Raw genomic sequence first — 19,321 nt, forward strand, 5'->3', positions numbered from 1 at the left:
GGCTCTGTAGAGAGTTGAGGAGGAAGAAGGCCAGAGTAGTGGAAAAGTAGAGCCATTGTCTTCCTTTTTGGAAGCCGCCAGTACAGCCTCAAGGGAAACACACTGTACTCAGCTGAGCAGGAATTCAAGGCCTTCAATGAGTTACAGAGAGCAAAGAGAGGGGGAAAGACAGAAAGAGGTCACTCTGTGAAGCTCCGCGACCTCGCGGAACAAGGTTCAGCGTTGGAGGCAGTGGCTTAGAGTTGTGAGAGCTGAGGGATGCGATTCTGAAAGCAGACTGAGGTCAGAGCTCTGATGTTACTCAATGGGCCTCTCTTACTAGAGCCCATCATGTATTGCCTCATTAAGCTTTCCGCCATTCCACCCACCTGGCACCGCCTACGCCTTTATGACATTGTGGTGAGGTTTGACGTTGTGCAAAAGGCAGAAAAAGCAGACATAGAGAGATGATCTCACGTCATTCTCCCCTTTTTTCATATTTTATGTTCACAATTTCCTAACTCGTTCAGAAGTTACGAAAGAGATTCAGAGGGTTTTTTTTTTTTTTTTTTTTCACATGTCTCTTTACTTCTGATTGACTAATGTATTTAGCATGTGTTGTTTTAGGGACCAGTGCCCAAATCACTTAAGTTAAGAAAAAACATTGTAATAATGTTTGGAGTATTAGTGCTAAAGGTTTTCTTAATGTAGGGGGTTTATAATATTTTCACAGTATTGTTTAAAATACAGATCTAAACAGAATCTCTGTTTCAGTTTATTAATTCTAAACTGTTAAATGAAGTAGTTCTCTGTTTCTGTTCTTTTTAATTTCAATTTTCTTAATATTGTACTTTCTTTATAAACCAATACACTATACTAATACTGATAAAAAAATGTATAAACTGTTTATTTATATATTACATTCTATATTTTTTATTAACACTATGTATATTATTACTTGGATAAATGTTTTTAAAAATATTCATTGCTGTTGTTTAATGTTTTTCTTTTGTACTTAAAAAACCTTAAAAATTGACATTTTACATGAATAATCAAATAATCAAGCCTAATATATTTTAGTGTCAGAATAAGGTATAAAAGGTATCCATTAAAAAGAAGTTAAAATGAAAAAAATCTTATGTTTTTATAGAAGAACAATCTTAGTTCTCAGTTTTCCAAAATCAATATATTATTGGTTATAAATCAATGTATTATTGATTATATTGATTTATATATTGATATTTAACAATATATTAAAAGGATAGTTCACCCAAAAATGAAAATTCTGTCATCATTTACTCACTCCCAAGTTGTTCCAAATCTGTATAAATTTCTTTGTTCTGCTGAACAAAAAGGAAGATATTTTGAAGAAAGTCTGTAACTAGGCTGCTTTGGGGCACCATTGACTTCCATAGTAGGGAAAAAAATACTATGGAAGTCAATGGTGCCCCAGAGCTGTTCAGTTTCTCACATTCTTCAAAATATCTTCCTTTGTGTTCAACAGAACAAAGAAATTTCTACAGGTTTGGAACAACCTGAGGGTGAGTAAATGATGACAGAATTTTTATTTTTGGGTGAACTATCCCTTTAATGCTGCTTAAACATATATTGATTATATTATTATTTACAGTAAGAATCATTAATAAGGTTTTTCAAAAAATGTTAAATAATCATTTGCCAATATGCACGCATTCCAGGAGTATATTTTATCTATACAGTAATGCACATATTGGGTGATTAACACAGAAATCATGTTTATTGATGTGTACTTTAAGTACGGTATAGATTTTATTTCAATCAGCGAGTTTCTTTTAATTGAACTTTAGTTGAAAGACATAGCATTTTCAAGAAACAGATGCACTTCCCCATCATTTGCTTCACACTTCAGAGAACAACAGCTCAGTTCTGTTTTCCGTTTGGTTATCCAAGCATCAAGTGGCCAGCGGAACAAAAACATAAACGGAACATTCAAGAAAAAAGGAACTAGTTCAACATGAGAAGTGCATCCAAACTGAACCAGTGTGCACCTTTTTTTATCCATATGATGCCAAAACTGAAACTGATAACTTGACCTCTTTAACACATACACTATTTAAAGTTTTGGTGGTAACATGGGTCTTTAAATAGAAAGCATCTGTGTGTAGCATGATTAACCAAGTGTACACCAAATTTAGCTCATCTCAAATATTTACTCAGTATGTTTGTATTATATCCAACAACAAGAATTTCAATAGACAAATAACTGTCAAAGTCTAACTAAATAAAAAAATGATACTGATTGCAAATGACAGTGATAAGAAGAGAGAGGAAAAAAGGTGCCAGTCCACTTTCTTTTTAATACCTATGAGTAATCCGCTATTAAAATGTACCACTGCAACCCAGTATGATGGTGAACTATGCTTAGCCAGACGTTGGACCAAATGAATGCATTCTTTTTAGATGAAAGACTCTGCTCTGTCAACACATTCAATGCTTTTCTGCTTAAGAGCACCAAACATTGAAAAAATACAGCAGAATGTGATGAATAGATCAGATTTTGGCGGTCCACTTAAAAGAAAAAAAGAAAAAACTTTAGCAGTGGAAGAAAAGACTGGGGGAGACTGGAGAGAGGACAAAAGGAAATGAGTGAGAGGGCCAATGAGAAAGAAAACAGGACAGGGAACAGTCTGTACCTTCACACACTGCCAGGCAGACACATATTAACTCAGCCAACTCCCATCTGAAGTAAGGCCACTGTTTTACACAGATGGTTAATATTCACTTTGCATCAGGATTATCCCTCAGATGTCAGACACTTTTCAGGACGTCAGAGGACAAGATGAATAAGGGACTGAGAGTGAAGGATAGGGCATTCAGGGTAATTTTCATGCCCCCTTAACAAACCAAGTCCAGATTTTTCCACATACTTGTACATTTTTAGAAATGGAAAAAGTATTCTCTTGTACTATAATTTTTATTATCATCATCATGATCATGTTGAACAACAGCACAGCTGCTGACTCATTCGCATACACTCAAACATATAAAACACACACACACACACACACACGGCAGTGGATTAGTATCCTTTTGCTACAATCTCCATGCAAAACAATGCAAGGTTTGTATGTGCAATAACTGATCTGCCAGTGAAGTCTCTGCACTTCAACAATTAAATTGGATTTGTCAGATAACGTTCAGTCAACAACAGCAAGTGTTAGGACAAATGCTTCATAATCTCTTCCGATACGCAAGTCACAGACTCAGATTTACAAAACATGACTACTTTGCTCAAGAAGTGCAAAACTCTGGCATATGCCAATACAAGCCCTTTCAGAGGGCATTATCCACACAAAAGTTTTGTATAGTCTTAATTCTCAGACAGTTTGTCAGTCAGTGACTACATGACTAAGGTTTCAGTCTGAGCCCTGGCACTGAGCACTCCCTTCTTAACGTGGACGGATTTACTTTATCCGTGACTGCCTAAATGTCGACAGAGTTTAAGTCAAATGTCTCCTAAGTTGTCGTAGATGATGTCTGGAGACTGCGTGGTAGGATGCCACGCATTTGGAGGCGGCTGATGTCTTGATACTTTGCTGTAAATCTCCATGATGTTTCCGGCACCAGCACCTCTTCTACCAACTTCCATGCTGTTGTCATGGCTGTTGCTACTGTTATTGTTGTTCAGGTTAGCACTGGCTTTATTTTGAGGCAGCAGAAGAGGGTCTTTCTTGGGCAGTGCTACTTTGCTTGGTTTGGGTGCTGTGACAGGTTTGGGGCCTTTTGGTCTGGGCATTGGCACAGGTTGTTGAGCAACCTCGTGACCTTGAGGCTCCTCCATTCCCTTGGTTTTCCAGGGTTGCATTTCAAACCGTGCTTCATCATAAAGCGTGATGATAGGCAGTGCAGATCCGGCACGTCCCTCTGGCTCATCATAGATGTGCTCTGTTGGACCTCCATCTGCAGGGTGCCTGCTTCGCCCATCGAATCCCAATGACATTGTCCTCTGCACCTCCAGACTGATCTGATCATAGATGTCTGAGTAGAACGGCTCAGGCTTGATTCCTGAGACCTGACGGCTACCCCCCTCTTCGCCTGTTGGCCTGAGGCGTGGGATAGGAGTGGGCATGACTTTGATACTGTCCACCGGGTCCGAGTACAAACAGTCCCCTAGACAGGGCGGCGCACGTACAGAGTCAGCAGGCTCCGAGTACAGACTCCCTTGGTCCTCTAACAGATTTTTGGACCCACGAGGCATGGGAGATCGTGGTGGGGTCCCACCAACTGGAGGCGGTGGCTCAGGAAGGCTTCGGCCCTTTAAGTTTTTCCCATCCTCCTTTCGACCAAAGACACCATCCGCAGACCCAGGCTTGCTACCACCAGAATCTCCATCTGGCTCACGACTATTTGCTTCTGAGATTGCAGCACGGATCTGTTGGAGAGCTGGGCAGTCAGAGTCTAAAGATGGAAAGCTTTGATGTCGTTCTTCAGCTTGGGCTTTCTGCTCCCGAATGGATTCCTCAACAATGTGAAATATCTCATTCCCCTGCTTTGTCTCAAAGGTGAAGTTCCCTGGCCCAGATTCACAGCGTCGCCCGGCTTCAAAAGAGAACATAACCTGCAGAGCATGTCAGAAATGTGACAACATGTTTGCGACATTTCTTCACTTTTATTGTAATTCTCTTTTAGGGTCATTCTGTGTCAAATCAACCAAATTTCAGAAACTGGGGAGGGGGGTCATTTTTACCCCCCGTAAACTGACTCCAAATTAAAACTGTCATTTTGACACTCCTCTATAAAATAGTGATTACTCAGTAAATATACATTTATACATTTAATATTTTGGATTTCTTCTTCATTTATGTATTTCTTTCACCATAATAAAGCAAAATTATCAAAATCAAAAATTTTGTTGAGTTGACATGAAATAACCATATACACAAATTCTTGCTATTTGAATGAACCTTCTTTAAATGAACATATCAGCATCTTACTTGGAAAAAAAAAAATGGACCCAGCACACTGGACTTATTGATCTTTTTGGACCCACTTTATATTAGGTGTCTTTAACAACTATATAATAACATTAAATTAATAATTTGATATAATGCACTTTTTGTGTAAATGCATGATTTACATTTACTTATTTAAAAAATACCTGCATTTAAATCTGTACTTAATTTTTCTGTTGACCTGACTCTTACCTTGATAGCAGCAGAAGTGTTTCACAAAACAGCATGAACACAATAAGTGTGTTGAACCTGGCAATTTTTCTGGCATTAGTACATAGCAGTTAAAGACACCTACTATAAAGTAGGACCATCTTTTCAAACCATCATGACCTGCATTCAATAGTTATTCACCACATTAGCTCTGCCTTCCGCCCACTCATAAGGGATGGAGGAAGGCCAACTTCCTGTACCAAGGCAGTTTCTATAGTAATGACAGGAAGCAGAGTTGGAAACAACAGTGGCTTAAGTTCCTGCTTTATATGTCATCTGTAGTATGAGGCCAGCTGTCTGCAACAATGCTGGGTTAATGTAAACAGCCGTTAGATAATTTTAGACATGATGTGTGCTGTCTGCATGCTAATGTGTCTGTCTATTGGCTATGTATATACAAAGTCAAGGCTAAGTCCATTTTGAAGGTCCTCTACCACAGTGGCATTGAATGTCATGCAACTGAACATTTTTAGCAATCCACACTGATTTTGTATTGGTTTGAAATCTTTGTATGATTTAATTTAAGACAGTTCAACATCAGAAATTAACACTTACTCGATCTCTTCCATAGCGACGGAGAAGTTTGTAGGGCCATATGAGTAAATCCTTTTTAGTCTTGGGGTCCCTCAGAATAAGGTTGTCCACATTAGCCCTGAGCCAGTAATTACCAGAGAGACCACAGCGCTCTGATGCTTCTGTCCTCTGGACACTCACCCAAAATTCATTAACTGCAAAATGGAAAATGGAATGTTCTGAGTTCACTTCGAATATAATATCGCAAGCCAGGTATAATTTGCATGTGGGTCAATGGCAAAAAGAAAAATCCATAATAAAAGGAAAAATAAACCTTTAAAATCAAGTTTAAAAAAAACATTTTTAGTAATATATTTTTTTAATTCATGTTGGTTTTGAAAAATGTTTACACAGTTTTCAAGAACTGGTTCAGTTTATTAATTCTAAAAATGTGATATGATGTAAAAAAAAATTAATAAATAAAAAAATTTCCTTAGATCTCCAATACATTTTTTTGATCTCCATGTTTCTGCGTGTTGGTGTGTCTTTGATTTGGCATACAAAAGTTTTATAAATATTTTGTTAAAATATATATTTTTTAATGAATAATTCTATAGATGAAAACTATTTAATAGGCTTTTGATCATTTAATAGGCATTGATCACCTAAAGCACATAAGCGCTGGTGCGGCACTCTTCAAATTGAAAGCAAAATATCATTTAAATCACCATTTTGCCTTTTTGTAGTTTTAGTAGTATGATGATTCAAAGCGTTTTAAATGGTTTCTTCTTATCATGCAAGTGCATTAATAGAGGGAAAGATAGGACATAGTGAGCAGCGGGAGAGTCTGTGTGCGTGCGGCTTGTCTGTGTAAGAGATCCAATGAATGCCTTGAAAGCGCAAGTGTATTGCACTTAAAAAAATTAAAGTTTACAGAGTTTAGTGACAGTACTACATTAAACTACTATATACAGTATAATGTTGAATTTGATGTATAATAATGCAATGTATTTGTGGTTGCTGATAATGCCAAATGTCTAATTTTATAAAGGGGCCTACATTATTTTAAACATATGAAGTCAGTGCAAGCATTGTATTTTTAGCTTTAGCATTGAGAACCAGGACCAAGTCCTGATGTAATACCAAATTTAGCATTTTAATCAACAGCACATTTTGTTAACTTTTCACCATATGTCTTAAAATGTATGATAATGTCATATGTCTAATATGTCTAAAATTAATAATAATTATAATAAACTTCATTTTGGCTTAAAGTATCACAATAGTATTGTATCATGAGTTGAGTATCGTACTGAATTGTGACATGAGTGTATCGTTACACCTCTAAATTTGTGTACTGACAAGACAAACAGAAGTAGTTTCTGTGACTTATAAGTAAAACTGAAAATTCTTTGAATCACAGGAAATTAGCCAACACTGGTCTTTTTCAAATCACATAGGAACAGTCCACAATATAAAAAGTAAAACCAGGATGTTTTTCATTTGATGGGTACCATACACTATTTCCCTGCTAAATTCAGCACAAATATGCTTCTGCTTATCACTAAAGGCCATGACCGATTACCCTGCTTTCGTATGCTTCTCTAAATGCTCCCATGCCATTCATTGTCTTGTCAGTCTCTGGATTGGCTTTTAACCAAAATAACCCTGGACAGGGCACCGACCATCATTATTCAATACACTCAGATGCCCACTGTCATACACTATCACTATCATGCCAGAAAAGGTCTATATAAAGGAGATAATTGAGTCAGAGTGCTAAGACTGTATTGTTGCAAAGGCTTTTTAAATGTCAGCTCCCATACTCTTTGAGGAAGTCAGTGCTACCCTCAGTAAAAACAGAAGTGTTCACAAACTATTTCCCTAGAAACACTCAAGAATGCACAGCAGGAGAAGAGGTAGTTTGTGCATTAAGTGGACTTAACAGTGGCTCCTTAACTGTTTACCTTGCATAGCACTGGATGAAGCGAGTGCCAGCAATGAAGGAGGGGGGGGTAGGGGAAATGCCTGAGATTCTGCTCTACTTTCTGTCTTCCTCCATTTCGCTTGTTAGCCCTTTGCGTCTTTCACTCTGTGACTATTCAAATAAAATGAGTGACACAACCAACTATGTCTTTCTGGAAACAGCTATTGAATGTGTAACCACATTCAAGAGCTCTAATATTTTGGGCTTTGTGACTAACATGAGCAGGGAATTTGCATGCAGGCCATTTGCATCTGTTTATTCACTGATCTTAGATCAGTTTTGCTGGTCTGGATTTACATATAACTTCAATCTAGCAACCAAAAAGTAACTGTATTGACAGTAGAGAAGATGTCATGTCCTACGTTTTGAGAAACTCATTGCACATTATGGAAATAACACTTGGAGTTGTATAGCTTAATTGAAAAACCGACTGGCTCACACAACCAACAAGTTGGTTAAAACAAATAAGTAAAATTAATTCTGTGCCTTCCGATGTCCCTTCTTACCTTCCTCTCTGGAGTAATAAATGAGATTCTCTGCCATTTGAAGCTCTTGCTGTCCATTTGAGTCAAAACTACCAAGAGAACCACTTCCTCCCTTTAAGTGATAGAGAGAGGGAGAGAAAGTGAGACAGAAAGAAAGAGATGCTGAGTTAGTATAGGTGCAGCTGTATTATTCCCAGCGTATCTGGAATGAATTTTAATGTTCCATTTACATCCATAACCTTGTTATAATATGGTTGAAAGGTTATCACACTTGTCATATAATTTAACAGAATTCATTCATTGTTAAACTGGTATCAGTTATTCTAAGATTGCAAAAAAAAAAAAAAAAAAATCTCATCTCTCGTTCTTCTTCAGATTCCCAGGGCAAAGTTACAAACGTTAACCACATAGGACCTTTAACCATTAAGAAGTCTCCATGATGTCATCTCACCTGAAAAGCAATCTCGCACATCTTCTCCACCCACTCATTGGTAATATATTTCTCAGCTGCAAAGACGTATGTCTTGTCATTGGTCTCCACACAGAAGGCAGCCATGTTTTCTTTGGGGCAGGTTTCAGTGACAGCAGGGAGTATGCTGATGCATTCTGACAGACGGATTATCTTCTTGTCCATTTTCTTAGTGCTAGGTTTATCACTGGCGCTGCCTGAGCAATCATAAAACTCAAGCCGTGCGATGCCGTTTTGACTGGCTGGGTACAGTACGAACCAGTTCTTCTTCCATTTCTAAAAAGGAGATAGGGAGAAGATACATAAACAAAACTATTTCTGTTAGTTTGAATCTAAACAGACACATAAACAGAATATATGCCATGTCAACTTGTGTTGCCTCAAATTGCTATCCATTAAATGAAAATTCCCCCTATTTATTGTATATAAAAAAATATTATTATTATTATTTTAAGCTTGTAATTTTTAATCAAAATGTCATAATTAGACAATGGCAGACTTTTCACTGGTGATGTATAATGGAATCCTCCAATCATTTAGTCTGGTTAAACACCACTCTGTTGTTAAAAATCAACCGCATGTTCAGATCTGCCACCATCCAATTAACAACCAATGGATAGAACCAGGTCCCTGAAGTACATTTTTCTTTTTAAATAATTAGTTTCACTCGCATATATGGAATATGGAAGAAAAGATCTGTTGCTACTTCTGTTAAATTGCGGCTTTAAAAACAAACTCCCATGTAGCTGCAAATTATTTTAAGGCCATAAAATCTGGAATTTTGTACAAGAGGACTGTCAAACTTGCATCACTTTCTTTAATTAGCATGTGGGGTCATAATGCTGAGGTCAACTAGAGGAACTTGACAATGACTTCTAAGCCCCTTCCTCCAGATGGACAACAAAAAGCATACTCTGCAGCAAACAAAAGACATCTATGTGTGTATGGGTGTGTGTGAGAGGGTGAGTGTGGGTCAGTTCCTCATATTGTTTGTAACGTAACAAGGAAAGACAATGATCTTCAAGCACAAGTGTTTCAAGCTGATTCAATATTGTGATGCAGATGTGTAGTTGCTTGAATAAACGAATGCAGTGTACAGTACACACTACCAAAGTCAGTCTAATAGATGAAAAGGAACGAACCATCGTGATATTTGGATTCATTAATTACATTTTTTTTTTTTTTTTAAATAATGTTCCCTAAGGTCTACTAATAATGTTGGTAAAATCAAAACAGCAGTCATAATTCAGAAATCATTTTCTACCCTGTATTGACATTTTGGTTTAAAGTTGCATGTCTCCTTTAAGATGTAAACGGTTAAGACTGGGTAACATCTTTGCATGAAATATCAATATTATACATGTGGAACTAGAGATGTTCATTTTATTTTTTTTTTCCTAACCGACAACTGACGCTTGTTAACTGATCATGAATAGGTGTCTGTGACTGCGACCCATTATAAATATCAAAATTTGTTTTCCAGGGGTTTGTGCAAATAGCCATGTGCAAATAGCAGCATAAACAACAGAACATGAGGATTCACACATCGTCACATCACGCACATGCAGCGCTTCTGGGAAAGGAAAAAAAGCAGAATATACTTGTTTTGTTTTTATTGTGAGTAAACAAATTTAGAGTTTCGAATAATGTCTTATCTGTATGACTATAAATGACGGAGTAGTATTTTAAGTTGTTTCCTCTGTCATAAGGAAAAAAATCAAGTGATCATGCCAGCGCCTCACACACACACACACACACACACACACCATATCAGTTCTAGCACTGCTAACAGGCTGTGATAATGAACACAGCCTGTTCATTATCAAAATAAAATACAGTGATAAGAACATATACAAAGTTACACTGCTCAATTGAAATAGTCCGTAGTGCAATCTGTGCCATTCGGCGTGAGCACCACCCCACTGTTAGACCAAGTACAATATTTGCACATGTGAAAGATGATATTTTACATGGATATTGTAACACGAGTGAAGTACAATATCATTCTTGTTCTGTTCTAAATAGCGTTAAATTGAAGAAATGCTTTGGAGTGAAGGGAACTAAACTGGCCAGTAGCTGTGTTTATAGTGTTTATAATATTTGTAAACATTTCGCTTTATTTACCGGTATTATACATTATTTCTAAATGTAATAATAAAATGTGAATTATCTGTTTGTTTTTTTTATCTCAAAAACACAATTTTATATGTAGATTATTTTTAAACCAAGCAGCAAACATTTGAGAATATCTTGAAAAATTACTTTAAAAAATTATTTTTACTTTTTAAACCATTTAACTGATAGTATTAATCGGTCAAAATACTGTAGTTAATGGTTAACCAGTTGATTATGAGCATACCTATGTTGAACTATATAAAAATGCAATTCTGATTACAGGAACAGGAGTTTTGGCAAGAGAGCAGAACTTGCGATGAACTAAAAAGATTAACCGGTCCAGGATTATAAAGGAAGTGATCTTTGATCACTTTCTGTATATTAATCACAATTTGAATAACAGTTGTTTTCATGGTACTAAAAAGAACAATGTGAAGTTGACATTTCAGTAAACAGCTGACTACACGAGTCATTACATACCAAGACAATCATTTATCATAGATCAGACTTTAGAATTAACATAATTATGTGTTATGGCATTAAATCATGTTAAATCAAACACAATCAGGCACTGTTAAAATAAAAAGCTACTTCCCAAATGTTAAAATGCATTGGAAGGTATGCAAAAAAAGCATCTTCCACAACAAAGGAGTTGGCATTTGGCAAAACAAAGCATTTGGAAAAGGTTTCAGGAATCTAAATCTATTTTTATTCTAAGTGATCCTGTTGTAGTATCTGTCCCTTCACTAAGATTAGAGGAAAAACCAGTCGACCAGCCATCAATCAGTTTCGATTGTTTTGTTTTTTTTAACTGATCACATTTCCTGACTTGTACACAAACTGCACTGCAATCATTTCCCAAAATATAATTTGTGTGGAAATATTACAAAGTCTGTAAACATGACACTAACAAAGGCCAGAGATGGAAAACAAAGAGGACAGGAGAGCATAGATGAACTGGCAGAGAAAATATACCAGTAGCAAGCCGACTGTTCGTTAATGCATGAAATATTGTAAGGAAAATAAAAATATTGAACTGGGGGTTTATATGAATGTATCTCTGAAGGGAACTGACTATCTTCAGAAAAGTTTGTCATGTTTTAATATTTATATCAAATTAAAAATTTTTTTTTTTTTTTCAAAATAACCATTTATGTAAAATTCACTTTAAAAAAATGTATTCATGGAGATAACATTATTTTATTATAATTAATTATTTTAAAAGTAAAATAATTATCACTATAACCAGTTTTGGATGATTTTATTTGACTTTTTATAGTCTGACTAATATATTTGTTTGTATGTGTGTCTGTGTGTGGTGCTCCATCTTGGATGTGTCATTACATGGTGTCACCACTTTATTTTTGTAGTGCTTCTGCATTTTTTGGCTGATTTTATTTGAGTTTTTGTCTGAGAGCATTTTGCATTGTGGCTATTTTAAAGTGTTGCCACTTAATTTCTGTCTATGTGTGTTCTGCTGTGTGTTCTGTTGTGTCTGATTTTCAGGAGCAATTTTAACCATTTTCTAAGCAGGGTCTCGAATATTCTGTGTAACTTTTTCTCACACTAACATAAAATCAGATATATATTCCAATTTATTTATTTATTTTTTATATATCTAGAAAGTATAGACAATGTTGCAAAGTCTCATGCATTTGTATCAAGGGAAAAAAAAATATTTCAGCAAATGTCATTTGGGGTCAAAAAGACCCTGAATAGCTTATAAGGGTTAATTCAGTACATCTGCTGTTTTTGGTATGTTTTAGCATAAGAACAAAATGAGTTTACTGTAAGCCATTAGCAATGAAACTATGTGAAATGTTATGCTTTCTCTCTAATGGCAACTTCCCTCACCACAGATTCTATTCACAAGTCCACATTCCTCAATAGAGTAACTCGCAGCGCATTGAATAAGAGTCTTGTTGGGTCATCAAGTATCTATCTGCCTTAAACAACCTCTTTTACACAACAAGACAGTCACGAGAGTTCACAGCACATATAGCACCCATCAAGGGAAGGGTCACCCACCCCCTTTAGTTACTGTTGCTATGTCCGACAAGCCATGCCGATCTCTCGCCACACATCATTCTCACGCAGTGAAAAATACATTGTGGAGCAAAGAGGACACTGACAACGTATCGACAGACATGATCGAGCAGGTTACTTTTGATATGAAACAAATTCTCAAATTTAAAATTTTGTAATTTTTAAAGAAATTTAAACAATAAATACCATTTTGTGGCTCTTTAATGTGTCGTGACAGATCGCTGCAGCGCCCTCAGTTCAAGCGGCTCGTGAACCGATCATCTCTTCCTACTAGTTCATTTATAGCATCAAATAAATGAACAATCATAAGGAATGTTGTTTCAATCGCGGAAAGATGTACACACCATTTTTCAAGTTCAAGTCCACCTATGTTAACTCCCCTGACTGCTTTGTCAGACAAAATGGCAGATTTGGCATTATGATTGGTTAGATCGCCTGTCAATCAAACTCCTGGCGAAGGGTCAATTACCACAATGCCACATGCTTTAAAATACAGCACACCTGAGCACATGGTGAACTGACTACTATCTGTCATGCAAAAACTAAATAAACTAGAATAAATCACAAATGTGTCTACCTTTTAGACAGACTCTAACACTTGACCATTGTGCAATGTCATCAGATACTGTACAGACAACAGATATCAATGTGGTAAGGATGATGTGTGGGATTACCCAGCATGCACTGTTTCCTCCACCACTCTGCAGGTGTTTGTGCAGCCATGTTCATTAAAAAAAAACTCCCCTTTCCTTTTGACTGACTGATGCATTCAGTGAGGAATTAGGACTATACTAATGCCAGTGATTACAAATACAAACATTGGTGTAACTGAACACTTTACACAGTACATATCATATTAATTAATGCCACAATCAAATTAATCAGAATGGGGTGGTGTGGCATTATTTTATTTATACAGAGCTTGTATAGCCATATAAGGCAACACTTTAACTGTGCAGGATGGAAATTATGCAAATGATCAGAAAGAAAGAGAGTGACTGATAACTTAATCAAATCTGCATCAAAAGCTAACCTGATGAAATGTTTTAGTATGCTTCTGCATGCACATTTGCTGCACTTTCTATAGGCTAAATAATTATGTAAAAGTTTGCTTATACTAAAATATGCTCGCAGTAAAAATATATATACAAAAAATATTAATTTCCTGTTGGTAACAGCCTATTGCTAAATATGATAGATATGCACAGACACAGTCACAGTGTGTGATTTCATCTTGTTAATAAGTAGCCAGTGTCACAGTAATATGTGAAAGATAAACTGTGAAAGTAAATTTGTACCATGTGACCTCTGCAGATTCATTTAACCATTGATAATGTTTCAAGTAAGATATGTGCTCCAAAATAAAAGATAACCAGTCCGTTCTCATGTGCGTAAATCAAGAAAAGTTCGATCAACCAACAAGCCAAAATTGTCTGCACACTGAAAAACATAGAATTAGACTAAAGCAAGGGTCTATCACAAAAATTACTTTAATAATCAATAAGTTGATAATGTTGCCATAGAAACACATAATTCTCAGTCTGAGGACATGAAGAGCCCCGAATAGAACATCATGTTTTGTCAGCTCGACACTATGGTAATTACGACGTGGTGTGAATGCAGCATATAGTCTCGAATGTTACTGTGCTGGTCACAAAAGCTTATCGTTTGCATGCATTTTTAAGCTTTGCAGTTTAAAAACAAGTCATTTTAAACCGTTGAAGCTCAATAAGCAACAAAAGAGAACTTATTTTGTTATATGCGCATGCTGTCTGCATGAGAGATGGTTTCTGAGCGCTGTGATATAATGATACAAGATTTTGGTCATATAGGCCACCTCAATTCTGACATGCATTTCCATTCATGAAATTGGAAATGAACGTGAGCATTTAAAAAAACAGTTGGATTTGATTAATATTTTGCATTATCAATCTCTCATTGTGGTCCAAATACTGATACAGGTAAAGTACAGTTCAATAGTATGAATTATTAACTCTCAAATAATTCTCAAAAGCTCTTTTAAAACAAATATGACTGTTGCTCATTGACACGCTTAGAGATTACGAGAGAAAAAATAACTTTTTATTCACTGCACAAAGTGTGAGCTTCCCACTTGCCAATAAAAGTAACAGAGATCAGAGTTAAAAAGAGAGAATAAGACGGTGGTAAAACTAATTTTACACTTTGTGTATTTAAGTATGTCTCAAAAAAAGAAAGCTAAAAGACTTGACTACAAAAGAAAAAAAAGTGCATATAGCATATATTGCTTTCACACATTCCCAGGGGTTTCCAAACGTTTTCCGCCACCCCTACAAACTCATACTTAGGCATAACCCTACTATGTCAGAATTTCGGTATCATGACAACACTATACTCAGTAGTGTTTTATATTGGTTGTTTATTAAATAGAGTGCTCAGGTACTCTAAAGTTCCTTGAAATCTAGTCAAAGTAAGAGCAAAGGCCAATGTGGGCCAGGCAAAAGATATCACTCCTCCATACACAAACGAGTCTAAGGATTGTAAACTGTCTGCCCTGTCACAATATATGCTATATATAAAGTAAAGGCCATGTTTCAAACAATACAGAGATACCGTTTATCTCCAGAACTATGTGATATGAAATTCCAACGTTACTCCAAAAGGGTTTTTAAACTACACTCAACTTAAATTTAGCCCTATTTCGCAATTTTCTAAAAGGGTTTAGTTCTACATTGGGTTATGAAAGTGCAGTTTTTGTAATGTTAAAGCAAGTTGTTCAGTAACCGTCAACCAATTATAAACCGCCTTCGTGCTCAATGAATATTCATGCATTTGTGCAGTAGCACAAATTGATGTTTAGTCTCTATCTGAAGGAAAGATTTTGAAAATGTCAAACAGAAATGTGTTAGAGTGACAGACGCTGTTATGTTACAAAAGTGATCTACGTGATATTTCCATATATGGACAAGCAGTTACTAAAACAGGTTATGTGCTTGTTGCATGCTGTATTTGGCAATGTTATTGACCTCATAAATATGAAAATAAAATATTTATGCAGGTCTTACAAATCTAGTGCCTGAAATATTGAAACCTGACTACATGGATAAAGCTCTTTAGTTCAGAGAATAGAGAAACCGTTCAATCATGTCTGTGCTCATGCTAATGTTGGGTGTAAAATGAAAACAGCTCTCTATGGTATGGCAAATTAAATAAACAAAATTGAAAGCAATTGGTCAAATGTTTTACTGTGCACACCTTACACAGAGTTGTCAAACATGGTACGTGTACTTTCATACAACATTGTCGTGTTATTTTTATTGTCCAACCTTGCGTTTCCGTTTTTTTTGACAGTGTGACTCACAAACCCAGTAACATGTTGCACTGTTTCAACTATTAAACTTTCATTACTAAACAAAAACCTTACATCAGTGAAGGGCATGAGGTTTTAAGTCCCCCAAATGTGCAATCATGTCTTCGTGATGCAAGGGACTGTCACTCGCATAGTGCAGAATACAAATGTTCGGTAAATTACAATTGTAATCATACATTTCTTATTCACTCTTTTGCATTTGTTATGTTGAACTTGTATCTAAAGTAGTCAACATTTGAAGTGGATCAAAAAAGTTAATCAAAGTTGTCCTAAGAATTAGTTTTAGGACAACTTTGATGAAATGTTTTGATCCACTTTGAATGTTGACTACTGTATTTCTGCTGCATATATAGATAGCACTATTAATCTGTAGACCAAAAAAAACAAAAAAAAAACAACAACTCTCACAACAGCATGATCCTGTGATTCAGCCATCACACTATGAGTCGATCATCAGCCTCTAAAGAGGCATCACCAAGCACACAAGATTACTTTTAGTCATGAAAAACTAGTGTTATTATTGACAAGACACCTTGTATTTGGCTATTTAGTTGTAAACTAAGCTATAACCTTCTTGCAATGTTCTTGTGCTCCTGATCTGAGAAAAACCTGCATGAATGAATGGCAGCATTAATGTATTATCCTCAGTTTGAATTTCTGCTGTTGCCCGAGGCTAAATACGTGTAGCTGTGCTGTGTGCTCGTAATTTGCTTACTTCCATATAACAAAGACGTTTCAGACAGAGACAGACAGAGGAAGTAGTGAATAATGAATTAATGACAAGCCAATGCTCCAGCAAGATGTTTTTGATCCAACACAGGTCTAACTGAAGACATGACTCAATATCAGTGTCTGAAGAATGACAAAAATACATGCCTAACATATTCAGTGAGAGAGAAAACAAAACAGAGCCTTTTGTGGTCATGTGTCTGTGATGTAGCATTTTCCACTGCACGTGGACAGAGAAGAGAGTGGAAATTATTTAGAGACACAGATGGCCGCGTGTATGTAGGTTATAACCTACTCTTGTTTAGTGGTTAGATATCACTCATGAAAAAGAAAAGGAATCTTTATGTTACTGACCCAAAAACACAGAATATGCATGAAGCCAGTTTAAAGTTGAAGATGCATTGAAGCACACGATCTGATGTACTCATTCATGTGACAATCTCATGACAGAAGAGGAATAGATAAGTCATTCTTTCTTACTGTTAAAGAAACTTCTTAAATGGACTTTAATGCTCATTTAGATTCTTTTTTTAATTGTTGACATTTAAAACATGTTGGTTGATGTTGTAGACAGCTCTTTGTACTGTCACTCTCTATACGATTGGATAAATTTGAATTTGTAACACTGGTGTTAAAACATTGGCACATCAGTAATGTGATGCAGTTTGAAGTTACTTAAAAGTACATATTTATATATGTTTTCAGACTGGAAGTCTGTGCGATCACAAAATTGTATGGTTATGCATACTTTTTCATTTTATTTATATATATATATATATATATATATATATATATATATATATATATATATATATATTTTTTTTTTTTTACAAAAATCTGTTATGCAATTTTGTTTTAAATAATAGTAATATTTGAAAAAAACAACTAGTCCACCAAAGTCAGTGCTGCACAAAATCAATGCAACTTTTAACAACAGGCCTATCATATTTTGACATTTCATAGAAAAGACTAATCATAAAAAAGTCTTTTTATGACTCAATTTTTATGATTTGAGATTTTAATGACTCAAAATGTTTGTTACATTTGTTAAAAATGATTAAAACAATACTTTTTAACTTGATAAATGTTTGAAAACGTTGCATTGCAAAGTAATGTGTGCACACTCAAGTGTATTGAAGGTGCAAAGTTTATTTTTTATTTTTATTTTTATAATTTATTTTACTTGATGGTTACCCCACATAAGTCATCGAATCAAAATTTGTGTGGGGAAAAAAAAAGTATAAAAAGTTTTTCAATCAAGAATACAAAGATGACATGTCTGAGAAGTTGGCACATGTCATGTGTTTAAACTAGTAAGATGTTTATCATGTCAGACATCGTCATATGTCATTGCCTCTCAAATCAAACACTATATGAGACAAGCTCTTACCTTTCCAAACTTCTGATGCTGGACGTACAGTTGTCCCTCCTTAACGTGAGTGTCCATTTTTAAAATACTCTACCGCTGCACAGCAAGATAAAGGATAAATATATTTCTCAGTCTTTAGACTTTTTTCCGATTTCCTACCGCGCGAACTTCCGCTTGGCAAACTGTTGCTTCAGGGGCGTTTCGACGGGAAATCATTAAGATTAATCTAACGGTTAAATGAATGTTTGGAGGGGAAAAGCGAAATGTTATAACAGAGTGTTTTCATGCTGCTGGTCCTGAGTTTTGAGACGCTGCTCTGCTGCTGATCTCTCTCTCTCTCTTCTCCTCGCGATAGAGGAAGCGCGCGCGCGCCCACAGCTTTCCTCCCACCTACTCCTCAACCCAAACAGGCAAAGCATGACGCCTGAAACCATCTATTTTCACTTGCAGTTATTATAGCGTACGTAATGTATGTGTTATAATGCCTGTTATAATGTTGTCAGCGAAAAAATAAAATCGCAAGACAGGTGCTGCACCTGTCTTGTGATTTTTGACTGACAACATTATCAGGTGACTGCCAGTTGTTATGCTGAGGTGCTGTTGCTGCTAATTTATTCTGTATTTACATCCATTAATTTGATTTCTCAACCATTTACAGCATTCATTTAGCACTGAAATAAATAGGAAAAAAATCTAGGGTTTCCTGTTGACTTATATGACATTAGTCTTTTTATTTTTAGAGAGGAATGCATTGTTTGGACATTTGATCCTTGTCCTTCATTGGGCTGCTTCACACATGTTTTCATATTGTAGATCAACTGATTTGTTTTTATTTTATCCTTGATATTGTACTGTACATGTTGTGCAAACGTAAACATTTGATTTTCTGTTATAAATTAAATATTGTTGCAAATTGTGCTGGTTAATGTCGCCATGATAAAATTGTGATAGTTATGGAAGTATGTTTAATGGGATAAAGCAGTTAAAAATGGGTTTAAAATGTGCAAACAAACCAGTAATATTTTACATTATTTATATATATATATATATATATATATATATATATATATATATATAGT

General features: G+C 35.7%; 2 protein-coding genes across 2 annotated transcripts in view; one reads left to right on the forward strand and one right to left on the reverse strand.

Moving 5' to 3' along the window:
- Positions 1–10,540, forward strand: part of m1ap (meiosis 1 associated protein) — a 39,454-nt gene extending 28,914 nt beyond the window's left edge. Inside the window, exon 11 of the mRNA XM_067401837.1 lies at positions 10,118–10,540. Within this exon, the coding sequence (XP_067257938.1) occupies positions 10,118–10,133 (16 nt within the window). The 3' untranslated portion in view covers positions 10,134–10,540. The remainder of the gene's footprint in view (positions 1–10,117) is intronic.
- On the reverse strand, positions 1,577–19,212 carry dok1b (docking protein 1b). Its single transcript, XM_067401835.1, has 5 exons — positions 18,264–19,212; positions 8,617–8,910; positions 8,187–8,277; positions 5,736–5,908; positions 1,577–4,576 (listed from the first exon to the last, which is right to left on the reverse strand). Exons 1-5 carry the CDS (start codon positions 18,318–18,320, stop codon positions 3,464–3,466), a joined length of 1,728 nt encoding a protein of 575 aa, XP_067257936.1. The 5' UTR covers positions 18,321–19,212; the 3' UTR covers positions 1,577–3,463.
- Between the last annotated feature and the right edge of the window lie 109 nt (positions 19,213–19,321).

This window comes from Chanodichthys erythropterus, chromosome 11, assembly GCF_024489055.1.
Source record: "Chanodichthys erythropterus isolate Z2021 chromosome 11, ASM2448905v1, whole genome shotgun sequence".
NCBI classification, from domain to species: domain Eukaryota; kingdom Metazoa; phylum Chordata; class Actinopteri; order Cypriniformes; family Xenocyprididae; genus Chanodichthys; species Chanodichthys erythropterus.